Genomic DNA, 13,331 nt, shown 5'->3' with positions numbered 1-13,331 from the left:
CAGAATGTTGACAATGTAACCATTTTTTCCTTCCTGAACCAGTTTTGAAGGATGCTTTCTCCTAGAGATGGCTGCTCTTGCCTCCTGTTTGTTCAGCTAGCCCCTTCGAGGTAGTCTAGTGTCATCTGGCCATCATTGCTTCTGATGCAGTGTTAAAATTAGTTTTTAATTTTGTATGCTGTGGAATTGGTTTTATGATTGTTTCTTTTATCTTTGGTTTCCAGGAGTTGATTATAATATAAATGAATGTGAGTTTTATGTATATATCTTTTGGATGGGGAGATTTTGAATTAATGTGATCTGCAATTAATATTTTAACTCAATGACCACATCAATTTTTATACATTTTAAAGATTTAATTGTGCCCCCTTAGTAGATGATGAATTGAACTGTGTTACTACTATGAGAATGCCTGAGAAGCAAATGGTATTATGATTTGAGAGATGGAAAGTCATGAATGATTACTGAATGCTGAGTAAATATGGCATTCTCCTGGAATGTCAAACTCAAATAGCCAATGCTGTCACTTTGTTGATGACTTAATCTCTTGTTTCTCATTGTCTTCCTCTGACACAATGAAATCTCAACAACACAGAGAAAATTTCCAGTACTGAGTAGCTATGAGCTATACCTATGTGTCTCCAACAGCCAGGACACCTGGATTCAACACCTTCCTCTGCTATTACACATTGATGCTGGATAGCATGCTCTACCTGTTTGTGATTTGGTTTTCTTTCCAATAATATATGTTTACCATGACAATATGTCATACAGTTCTTTGCCAATGATATTAATTAAAGTGCACAAAGCACTGAGAATAAGACACATTATAAGGATTACATGAGGACTTCCTTAAAAACAAAATAAGTAAATTTTAACTGTATAACCCTAGCACTCTAAGTCTCTGGTGTTTAAATAACTTACTCCCCTTCATCCTATGTTTTTCTTCCTTTTATATTCAATCAAAACTTTGTCCAAATTTCACCTTTGACAAAGATACTCTTCTGAATTCAGACCTAAGTAGCTCTCCCGGTTTCTAGCCAACCATAACAGTTATTGCCCACACTTGATTACTCTTAACCTTGTACCTAATTATTCTGGAATATCCTACAGAGCTGGTTCCTTCAACATTTAAGATATAGTTTAGGAATTATTTCTTTGAGAAAAGCTCTCTTCCCTTCTTAGACTGAAATCTTTTTGCTTTTAGTTTTACTTAAACAATGGGATGTTCCAGCCTTCTTTAGGAGATCTCATCTCTTTGTGGATGGAGGTTGTCCCTTGCATTTAGGGACCCCTCAGTGTATACTAAAATGCCTTTCACAAGACAGTCCCTAAGAGGCACATTGGAAGGACCTGATATTCCTCACCTTAGCTTCGAATGGCGAAAGATCCAGGACAATAAGCATTGTGTGTATCATCCTTGCATTCAGTAAGAAGGGAGTCAATTCAGTGCTTCGGTATGTCATGGTAATTCACTCCCCCAACATCAATCAAAATAACATTCTAGAGGCATAATTTTGCCAGGGAATGATAATGAGATAGTAAGTCCTAAAGGTAGGAGTATGAAGAAATGAGCAAAAATCCCTTTCAGACACCATTTTCGGAATCTGAAATGATTTTTCAGCAATAGGTATTTGTTTGTTAGCAATAATCAGTTTGTGATGAGAACGGAATGCTGATTTTACAGCCAAAGGAAGGTATTTGGCTAACGTGTGACTCAATCATTTTACTGTTTTAACTAAGAGCATTTGTTTAATTCTCTCTGTTTATATGCTTGTGCATACTTTAAAAGCTGCAGAAGGAGTCAAAGGAATTGAACTCAGCCAAGCGTTTCTTTCATTATGTTATATGACCAGAAGTGTTGTGTACCTAGATGGAATTTCCTGAATTCCCAGGAGCTTGAAGTGTTTTGTGAAACATGGAGGTTGCAAGATTTTATTAATTAATTAATTAGTTAATTAATGCACAGCACTGAGGGTGGGACCCAGGGCCTCATATATGCCAAGCAAGCATTATATCACTAACTCTTGCTTTATAAGCTTGTGGATGTGAAAATATTGTAAGGTACAAATAGGTTCATGTATAGTTGGAAAGTCTTTGGCAAGAATTAGTTGCATATTCAGAATTGCTTTATAATAGTATCCATATAAGACATAAAAGAGAAGGGTTGGAGTTATGGTAGCAAGTTGCTTACTAGTACAGGGCTTATCATATACTTCATTTCATGAATTATGTTGAACGTGAGAGACACGCTTAGTGTGTTTTTGCTTATGTGTGCAGGTATATGTGTGTGTGTGTGTGTGTGTATGTGTGTGTGTGTGTGTGTGTGTGTGTGTGTGTTAAGGCCAGAAGATAACTTTGGATACTTTTTTCTTCTTTTTTAAACACAGAATATCTCACTGGCCTGAAAGTTACTAATGCCTGTCTCTCCAACTCTCGGGACTACAAGTGTGGCCTGGCTCCTCCCACTGACCCTTCCCCCCATATGGAGTCTGGGCATTCTGGTCTGCCATGCTTGTATGGCAAGCACTTCACCAACAGAGTCATCTATCTCACTGGCCGGGTCCTGATGGTACTAGCCTAGCAATCAATCCACAGCCTCACTGCTTACCTATGCAAAACTCAAACTAGGTTATTCAGAGAAATTGTTAGAACTTTCAGTTCTACACAGAAAAAGAACTTTAAAATAGTACTTATATTTGAAATACTTACTTACATAAACTCTAATGGGAAAACCTTGCAGTTTAAGGGATACCGTCATGATGACACGGCCGAGAGGCAGCTGGTCACCTGCATGTGCCGCCTGGAAGCAGAGTAATGGCTACTGGTGCTCCCTTCACTTCCAGCCTTTCTCCAGCTCAGGCCTCTAGCCTAGGCGATGGCACAGCCAATTATTAGGGTGGGTTCTCTCACCTTAGGTACCACAGTCTAGACATTCTGTCATGGATGTGTCCCTATAGGAATCTGAATTCTGTCATGTTTACAAAGGAGATTAACTATCACAGCCAGACATATTTTGCCAAACATTCTCTAATTTATCTCCTCTCATGTTGATGGACGTTTACATTATGTTCATATTGTTTTTAACCATCAGTAACAGTACTATTAACAAACTCAGAATATACTTTTTTGTGGAAAACTGAAGACATTTCTCTAGTAAAAACCTAAATAGGAGGATGCACAGTTTGCATTTTGGTACTGGAAAAAAATGAAATTCTTGATAAAATATGAAAGTTTACTTCTCTGAACTTTTATCACCACTTGTCAATATCTCTTAAAAAATGTGAAGGTTTTATGATTGAAAAAAAGTGTTTTTTTATTTTTAGCCATTTCTTTAATAAAGGAAAACATTTATTTGGGGTGGCTTATAGATTTAGAAGTTTAGTTATTATCATCACTGAGGGTCACGGCAGCATCCAGACATGGTGCTGGAGAAGGAACTGAGAGTTCTTCATCTTGTCTGCAGGTGACAGGGCGTATACTGTGTGACACACTGAGCACAGCATGAGCAAAGGAAACCCGAAAGCCCTATAGTGACACACTTCCTCCAACAAGGCCACACCTCCTAAATATTGCCACTCCTTTAGGGGGCCATTTTCTTTCAAACCAACACATCCTACTCCCTGCCCCCCAAAGGTTTGTAGCCATGTCATAATGCAAAACTACATTCAGTCCAACTTCAGAAATCTCCATAATCTATAACACTTTTAAACTTATTTAAAGTTCAAAATCTCCTCTGAGATTGATGCAGTCTCTTAACTGTAATTCCCTGTAAAATTAAAATAAAAAGCAAATCACATACTTCCAGCATATAATGGCACAGGATATACATTCTTATTCTAAGACAGAGGAAAGGGAGAATAGTGAGAAAATACTGGACCAAAAACCAGCTGGGCAAATTCCAAAGTCTGCATTTTCATGTATGAGCTCTTCAGATCTCGAACCCCTTTCAGCTTTATTGACTGCGACACACTTCTTTCTCTTGGGCTGGTTCCGGTCCCTGTTAGCAGCTTTCGTGAGCAGGTCCCATAGCTCAGGCATCTCCAACGTCTTGGAGTCTCCAAAGCAATCCAGGCCTCATCTTCATAATTTTTTGCAATGGCCTCTCTAGGCCTGCAAGCAGGGACACCCCTGGCATAATGCCCGGCCTTGACAGCTTTCCTTAGTCACAGAGGGAGATTCCATATCCCCTTTCTTCTATTCTTGATTCCAGAACCACGTGGCTGAAGCAGTCAAGTTCAGCTCTTTGTTGGGACTGAAATGTGACCCCCTTGTTCAATGACATCTTTACCAGCTTTCTGTTTTCAGTGGTTCCTTTCACTGTCTAAGCTTGGCTGTCGTGGAACTTGCTCTGTAGACCAGGTTGGCCAGAAATGCTTTCCTTTGTCTTCTGAGTACCAGGATTAGTGTTGTGTAATCAGGTGCCTTTCTATTGGGCATTTGCTTCACATATGCCATTTAGCAATATCTTTTGAAATGTACTCATTTTCCTATTGGGATATATATTTTGTGCTGGTTTAAAGAAATCCTTTTTACTGCTGAGCCAACTCTCTTGCTCCCTTATATATATATTTTAGCAGATATTTTGAATGCTAGTTATTCTATGACTCTAATTACTACACGTCCAGTTTCCAGTACACTCACATGGCAGCTAAGAACCATAAGTAATTTTAGATGTATATACACAAAATTAACAATTTCAAATAAGTATGGTACATTATTTCATCTTTTATGCAGTTTGGAGATAGACCAGTATTCTTTATCTTATAAAATACATTGTTTTGTATGTTTGGGGAATTTACTTTATACCTCATCTAGCAAGTGAATAATCTATATTTAAATGTCCAAACACATGTGAGGTTTTCCCTGAGTTCTTAGAATCATTCCCATTTGTAAATAAAGTTTTATTGAGACACATAGGATATATTTATATAATATTGACCATGACCTCTCTCTATATAAAGGCAGAGATGATATAATTGTATTTCTAGTTTTACTGTTCAATGAAAGAAGTTTACTAATTATTGCATTATGTTTTACAGGCCCTTTGCATTGATGGGTTCCTCTAATTTAATAAATATATCCTTTGATTTGTTTTGCTACAGAGTGGTATAAATTTTCATGTCAACTCAACACATTTTGTTTTTCTTACAAAGTGTCAAAGCTACCGTTGAGGACTTATTTATAATCACCTAAAGCCTCACTGAAAAATCTTGTTAGAATTTGAGTAGGATTTGATTTAAACTTATGGACTTTTGAGCTGTCATTTCCTTTGCTTACTCTTAGGAGCTTTGTATTTCAGGTTGACATGCTAAATAACTGTCTTATTAGTTCCAGTGCTTCCTGGTGGATAGATGGTTCAGCAGCTAAGAACACTGGCTGCTGTTGCAGAATACCTAGGTTCAGTTCCCAGCACCAACATGACAGCTCACCACCATCTGAAACCTCACTTGTAATGAATCTGATACCCATTCCTGTCCTCTGCAGGTCATAGATTCATATGCTCACTTACATACGTGAGGCAAAGCACTCACACACATAAAATAAAGATATATAAATCTTAAAATATGCCAATGCTTATTCTTTCTCTTAGTAAGAGAAAATGATGATAATGATAGTTTTTTGCCTTTTTTATACAGTGTTTCTATCTCATTTATTATTTTATAAAACATATGAAACTGGGGGAATTTTGCTATATGTTATTTTGTTGCTTTACTATTAGATAAACATAGTTGCTCTTAATAATTACTGCTTAATGTACATTGAATAAAAAGTTCCTCCTTTTGACTACTGTTTGTATTAAATTACATGAATATATTTTCTAAAGTTGAATCCTTGCATTTCAATACACAATATATTTTTTGAAGAAAGAATGTTAGTATTTTTTATTGATAGTAACAGTGACGTTGTCACTGAGAGCTTTCCTTGTGTCACTTTCTGTTCTGTTCTCTAAGGTTAACTGGTAATCCTTTTAAAAAACATATATATTACCATATGTTATATATATGGATACAATGTAATGTATGACAGAAAAAATACACACACACACACACACACACATATATATTCTTCATGTATGCAAGGACCTATTTCCGACTCAGGAAGACTTGCTGAATTTTGCTTCAGTCTTTGTATGCCCCTAAGAGCCCTGGTTAGTTGATTTTGTGACTCTTGTTTCCCTTGGACTGTAAAGAAGGTTAAGCAGTTCAAGTTTAGGCTTACAACCAAAAACGTGGAACTATTTTTATAACCATAATTACTAAAGAAGATGTCATGAATATAAAGATTGGGTGATAGGAGGAGTTTGAGGTTAAGACAGAGAGGAGAGAAATGTTGTACTCATGCATAAAATTCTCAAAATATACTAAATAAAATTATAGAATTCATAAATAGTCCCTATTTTGATTGTAGATTCATTTATTTTTATTTGGATTACAAGCACACGTTATTTTACATATCCTGAAGTTTGTTATTGATATGTTTTAATAGATTTTTTATCACAAATTTGAACATAATACTTTTGTCTCAGTCTTTACTTCTTAGATTACAACAAAAATTTTATACTTCTTTTGAGAGTTTCATATATGAATACTACTATTAATTATATTTACATCATTTCCACCTTCCTTTTCCTCTCCTTCAACTCCTCCTAAGTCTTTTTTATTTCTTCTCAAGTTCATAACCTCTTCTTCCATGATTATTGGTGCACATATATATTTATGAAAGCTACAGTGCCCATTAGTGTTGCTGAGTGTAGAGAGGACTAACCTCTCACCTCTCTCTCTCTCTCTCTCTCTCTCTCTCTCTCTCTCTCTCTCTCTCTCTCTCTTTCTCTCTCTCTCATTGACTGCCTGCAGCTTCTCATCAAGAGTGGGGTCTTGTGAGCTTTAAATGTTTTTTGTTTGGATTCCATTTGCTTTAAATATATAACTTCTAAATAATACAGTCTTCGCATTCATGACTAAGTTGCAAATCTGTAACATCAAAATGCCTTGTGAAACTGTTTATAGTCATCCAATCATTAAATGTTTATCTATATTTTCCATTTTCTATACTTCTCCTTCCTTCTTACCCTTTGAATTATTCAAATTTTATGGTACTGCTTTCTCTCAGATAGCTTAGCGGTGATAACTATTTCTAGACTCAGAAAATATTCTTAAATTATTGTAGCTATATTAGAATATCATTTATATTACTACCTAAAATTGTCAAATAAGGTTTTCTCAATTTGTCAACACTCAAGTGTAATACATCTATTCATATTTTAAATCTGTGATGCATGTGTTTTCACAATTTCTATTATTTCAAAAAGATTCCACAGAGGTATTCTGTTATATCATGTAGCTAAGTGATTTGGTTCCCCCCTCTTTTTCTCTCTGTGTATATTGGGATATACAATTTTCTATATATGGGATATATATATCCCATATTTCTATTTATGAATGTAAGATCATAGGCACTGGGAACTGGAAGGAAGGCTTAAAGCTTATCACATTCAATTCTAATCAATTTACAAGCTCAAAATTATTCTGTTTATAGTGTTTTGAGAGTCATAATTAGTTTATGTTGAAAAAGATGAACAAGGAAGACACGATTTCAATTTGAAAAAGCTGGCATACTGGTGGGCAAAGGGGTGTTGATATACCAAAGGGACATTGTAGGAGGAGCAGGTGCCCTGAACTGAGTTTCAAAACATTCATTCCCACTAAAAGTCTGCAATATCTTCTTGCCTTTTCCACCTGAGTGTGTCTGCCTGGTTGGGTAAAGCAGGGCATGCTTGACAAAAAATGTATTCCTATTGGGCACAAAGCGGCTCGCTAATCTTTCCCACCCTTTGGTCCTGTTGCTGGCTTTGAGAGATCAACAAAGCATATAGTAACCTTGTATTTCGGTCCTTAGATGCTTACCTTTCAATCCAGTTTGCTCTGTGCTTTTCAATCCATGTTTCCTCCCCTCCTCCTTCCCCCATCCTTCTTATTACTGATTCTCTCAACAGTGTTGATATAGCTCCGCAACTATGTTTTCTATGTTGAATAAACTACTGTACATGTACCATGCCTAAGAAAAAAGTACGATGGAATTGATCCTTCCAGAAAAATGCACTCCTGCTTATGTAGTCTGAGATCACATTTGCATGTGTTGGCTGTAGCTCTGTCTTTTGAGTGATTGATCAGTGCTCAGACTATTTGCTAAATGAGATGTGCAAGAGGTTTTCCATGCTGGTACAGGATCATGTGAATTAAAAACTAGAAATAAAACAAATTGCAGGAAAAATGAAATGATGCGACTCAGTATTGTTCCACATACATGCAGCCAAGACTATGCAGAAGCGTATCTACTTTGTCAAAAAACATGGCGATAGACTTGGGACTTGCTCTTGCTTTGTAGATGTCTACTTTGAGTTGTATCAAAACCATGGTCAATATAATTAGAATTTTAAATGTATATACAAGGCTACAAAGTAAAATATACCAATACTTTATTCTGGTTATCATTAATCTTCCTGGCTTCTGCTTGATCATATAATTCAAAAGCTTATTCGATCCTCCTGGTTTTCTGCCATTGCCTGAGGATGAACCAAAGGTCACCTTTTCTCTTTAACATGTGCATTGTGTTGTATTTATTTACCATCAGTTAGTTTTTCAAAAGGTTCAGCAGATAAATTTTGCTCAGTAGTTCACTAGTATCTTACAGCATCATCTTCATAATCATTTAGAAATAGAGACCGTTTTGATTCCCTGACATAACCAGAGTGAACCGTTCACTGAGATCAAGTTCTCTGAAAATGGAAAGTTAGTGTATGGGACATTAAGCGATGTTTGTGCTGTTGAATCAGATGTAATTTCCGACAGCCAGAGGCTCCTCCACAAATGTGTTAGGTGGCCATCTTGGCTTGCTAGATGGACATAATAAGTGAAGTCAGGCTTATTCAGCACTGTCAAATGTGGACAACTTAATACCATTCTCCTAAAATATCTGAGGAAGAATGTTGCTCTTGTTGCTGATACAGTAAGCACTGGGGGATCCTAGAACCTTCTAGAAAGGAAGGTGCAATGGCAAGCATGGGGAGTCAGCAACTGAAGTGTTAAAGTGTTGTGTAGAGAATAGTGCTGGTGACCACGGTCAATGAAGGTTAGTGACCTGGCAGAAGCCGGTAGGGTTGGACTGAGTCAGGTGTTCTTTATAAGGGGCAAGCAAGAAGTACATTGTAGAAGAAGGGAGGGTGTAAGTAGGAGAGAAGGAGAGGGAACAAAAACAGACCAAAGGGGCAGCCATGGAGAGTGTTGAGGTTGGAAAGGCTGGTAGGAAGGGGGTCCTGGAGAGTGGCATCTACCACATTATCCGGTTTAAGTCTGATTTGCACAGGATGATCATATGCTTTCTTGGCATATGTTTGTGGCATGATTTTAGACATAGACGTTGTAGCTTCATTTTTAAGGAAAGTTAGTGTTCAAACATTCTAAAATGAAGGCATCTATTGTAGAGAAAAAAATGCAGCCACTACCCGCACTCCCTCACAAATACACTAAACCAAAACCAAGCTCCCTGCTGTGTCTCTAGATACCACCTGAGTTTCCTTCCTTGTCCCAAGCTATCCCTTCACTTCCGGATTACTTATTGCCACAAACACAGACAACCCAGAGTCAGTGTCCTCAAAAAACAGAAGGGTGCGTTTCCAGTGTTAAATAAGAACAAAGATTGTTTGAAGGTTATGGGTAAGCACTCATCTTTCAGATATTCAAATAACATTATCAGGCTTTGTAAACACATCATAATTCACAGTGAGAATTTGCAATTTGTAGGATTTATAAGAACATAAATATTTAGGGAGAAATTTGGGATTTCTCTACAACACTAAGTCATTAAAACACCCCTAGACCATCAGAACCTGGGGAGAGAAGCACCATGAGCAGTCACCCCCATGTTTTATTTCAAATGATATTCAATTGTTTAGTTTCTACCTCTCTCTTAATATGCTGTATGTTAAAGAATTTTTTTGAAATGAAAAGAAATGCTTCTGAGTTCTAAACCATTGCAACAGCCATTTGCATGTGAATTTCCATTGAGCTTTTCTGTACCTAAAAACACTTTAATTTCTTCCACTTTATTTCAATTTTTTCTATAACTCATTCTTAATCGAACCAGTATGGAAAGCATGCATTACTCACAGGGAAATGCTAGAAACAGACACCAGGAAAAAGAGAATTTGAAATTGCTTAGTAATTGTGGAAATTCCTTGAATTTTTTTTCCTTGTAGTCAAAGCAGCATAAAGCACATGCGTTTGGGGTTCGGTGTTTGTCACTGACCATGCCACTTCCTGACAACCATGGTTCTAAGGATCACATTGCTGCTCTGTGTTAAAGGGGACAGGTCATCTTGTGTTCTTTTGTTTCTTCTTAAAATAAAATAGCATGTGCTTTCCTTTGGGACGCCATGTTTAACACACTTTATGACATCTCAAATGGCAAAGCATTGGCTTGGAACAACCTTGAGTAACATCCCTACCAAGAGTCTTCACATGACCAGCAGGGGTTTCTCAAGCCTTGCAGACTCGTAAAAAAAACCAGTGGGTCATTAAATGCTTGTCCAGATTCAGACACAAGCAGCAAAATGTCACATGTATCTGGAAGCGCAGTCACATTCTAGGACCAATTGTCTAGTTTTCAAATAGAGTCACTGCCATATACACTTAGAAGTGTGAACCAAATAGAAGGAAAACAATAACAGGTAAACAGGACAAACATAAGACCCATCCTTTTAACAAAGCACACTTGGCACTGAAATATTCCCAGAAAATTACGATGAACATTTTTAAAAGCAAAATGGTGTTGGAAAAGCACTTAGTATGCAGGCATGAGGGCCTGAGTTTGGGTCCCCAGCATTTACATAAAAAACTCTTGGTGAAACACAATAATAGCATGTGCCTAAAACATTGTTCTTGCGGCGGGGCACCAGGAGAATACAAGCCAGTCTCCCAGACAGCGCTCCAGATGGCATTTCAGTGAGAGATTCTGTCTCAAAGAGGGCGGAGAATGATTGAAGAAGACACACTGTGTGGAATGACCCCTCCCCCAACACAAGGCAGAATGGGGCTCACAAAGCTTGGAGGCTAGCAAACACAGTTTTAATAGCATGTATGTATAAAAACTCTCTCTAAGGTTTGCGATAAGTCAGTCCCATCTCCCTATTCCCTCAAAGTATGCATGGCATGTGGTATGTGTTTTCACTTGCTGAATTCATCCTTCATGCAGCCCTAGTCTATCAAAGAGGTTAAAAATTTATAAAACTCTAATGGGATATGGTTTCAATGCTTCATCACACACCCCGTCATTTGCTTTCCAATCTAGATCGGAATAATCTCGCCTCTTTCGCTGCAGTCACCTACCTGCACCGCTAATATTTTCTGAATGCTGTCCTGGGATTCCCCCTGGAAGTTGGCCAGCCGGTTCTGGTTAAAAAGGATCACCAGTCTGAAGTATTCTTGCCATTGACTGTCCAGCTTTTCTTGCAGCTGACAGAGCTAAAGGCGACAGGGAGGGGAAAAAAAACACAAGTCAGGGGAGGAGAGGAAATTAATGGCACTGTTCAAGAAGAATGATGGGGGGAAATATAGAAAGCAGCCAATGGCCCGTTCCGCACTGTACGGACCTGACAGGAATTTCACAGTCTCTTGACTTTTCAGCCCGCTCATGTGCACTCGTCAGAGACCAGTCACATCTGGCCGCCAGGATGGGGGGTTAATTTTCTCTAAATGCCTCAGCAGTTTTGTTCTAGCTGGAGCAAACTCTGTGACTGCAAAGCTGATGAGTAAAATATTTCTACTTCACCCAGTTTAACTCAAAACCGATAGCCTCAGGACATATTGAACCTTTCTGTTTGGAAAAAAAAAAAATTAAATAAACCCAAAACCTTTTGACGCTCTTTTTGAACGGCACATCAGGTCAAACCAAAGTTTAAAAAACGTGGCCCGAAGACTTTGATGGACATCGCTGCATCTTTTTCACACTCTTAAAGCTTACTATGGCTGGCGATGTGCGTGTCAGAGCATGACAAAATCAGGGAGAATTAACTTTGCCATCAACTGCGGAGGAGAGGAGAAAAGGTAGGGAGGGGATTTCCAGCGAGGACTCCCAATTAATCTGCCTCCCTCTGATCACATGACAGAGAAACACGTCAACATTAAAGTACAAAAGATGCAATGTTTAGAAGTGGGCACTTTTATCTTAGGACCTGCAGAAAGAAGCAGAAATTTCTAATGGGTTCTATCATACAGGGGAGTTTAATATAAAAACCATCAACAGCTTATATTAGAAAATCAGCAGTTTTGCAAAGACCAGGAACTCTTTCCTTTAAACAGCTGGCATTCTGTAAGAATGACTGTGATAAGTCTATATTGTAAAGGGATAAATTTAACAAAATTAACAAGAAACTCCATTTACAAAAGCCCAAATAGTCACATATTATAGCCTGCCCATGAAAACTCATTTGGGGTTTGGTAGTATGAATAACTCCTTAGTGTGCTTTGCAAAATGGAAAGAAACAAATTTATAACAAACACAAATTCATTTGAATATCTCTTCACACCTACAGTAAAACATGTCAAAATATGGTTGTGAGCGGAGCAGAGGTACATGAATGAGATGCTTTGTAAAACATCCAAGAAACCATTCCCGAATCTTAGAAATCTTTGCTACATATAGTCACTAAAATTTTTTTAGATAAAGTCATTTTGAATTCCCTATGTTGTCTGTGAGTTTTTATTCTCAACAATCTCCTTAGGCTTCGCCACCCCTCCCCCACGCACATGTAGGCTCGATTCACAGAAAAACGAAGGCACTACTATGGGTTAATTTGCCAATTTAACACAAAAATATCTGTTAAATATGTTTGTACTTAGTTGATGGTGAACTACAAAATTCAGAATAAATTGGAGGAAATTTTGGATTATGCAGACTACCAAAGTAACGTCAGCAAACTAAAGATTACCATTTCTTTGGAAAAGAAGTTCAGTACCGCTTTGTTTACGAACCACCCAAGCAGCAAGGAGACCTAAACCCAGCAACAGGAGGGACATCACTGGGGTGAGTGAGTTTCTGACCGCGGCAGCAGCCCGGGACAGGGAACTCAGACACCCCTCCTACACTCCCTGGTCATCCTCAGGGGCTACTCTGCCCGATACCTCATCTCTCTTCCTATCCCACCCAGCTTGCATCCACAACCCTCCCCCCCTCCGTCTGACTCCCTTCCCTCTTTGACCACATAACATCTCCCTGCCCAGCCTGTTCGGGCTCTAGGACCGAATCCAAATCGGCAGGGCAAAAGGGAGGGT

The 13,331-nt window shown here is 38.1% G+C and overlaps 1 protein-coding gene across 1 annotated transcript in view; it reads right to left on the bottom strand.

Annotated features, from left to right (window-relative positions):
• Ccdc178 (coiled-coil domain containing 178) overlaps positions 1-13,331 on the bottom strand; it is a 374,856-nt gene that overhangs the window by 21,291 nt on the left and 340,234 nt on the right. Inside the window, exon 19 of the mRNA XM_050134843.1 lies at positions 11,388-11,522. Within this exon, the coding sequence (XP_049990800.1) occupies positions 11,388-11,522 (135 nt within the window). The remainder of the gene's footprint in view (positions 1-11,387; positions 11,523-13,331) is intronic.

Source organism: Alexandromys fortis, unplaced genomic scaffold, assembly GCF_014885135.2.
Source record: "Alexandromys fortis isolate MF-2015 unplaced genomic scaffold, M_Fortis_MF-2015_v1.1 scaffold_25, whole genome shotgun sequence".
Lineage (NCBI taxonomy): Eukaryota > Metazoa > Chordata > Mammalia > Rodentia > Cricetidae > Alexandromys > Alexandromys fortis.
The sequence above is the reverse complement of the archived record's forward strand: the minus strand, read 5'-3'. Positions and strand labels throughout refer to the sequence as shown.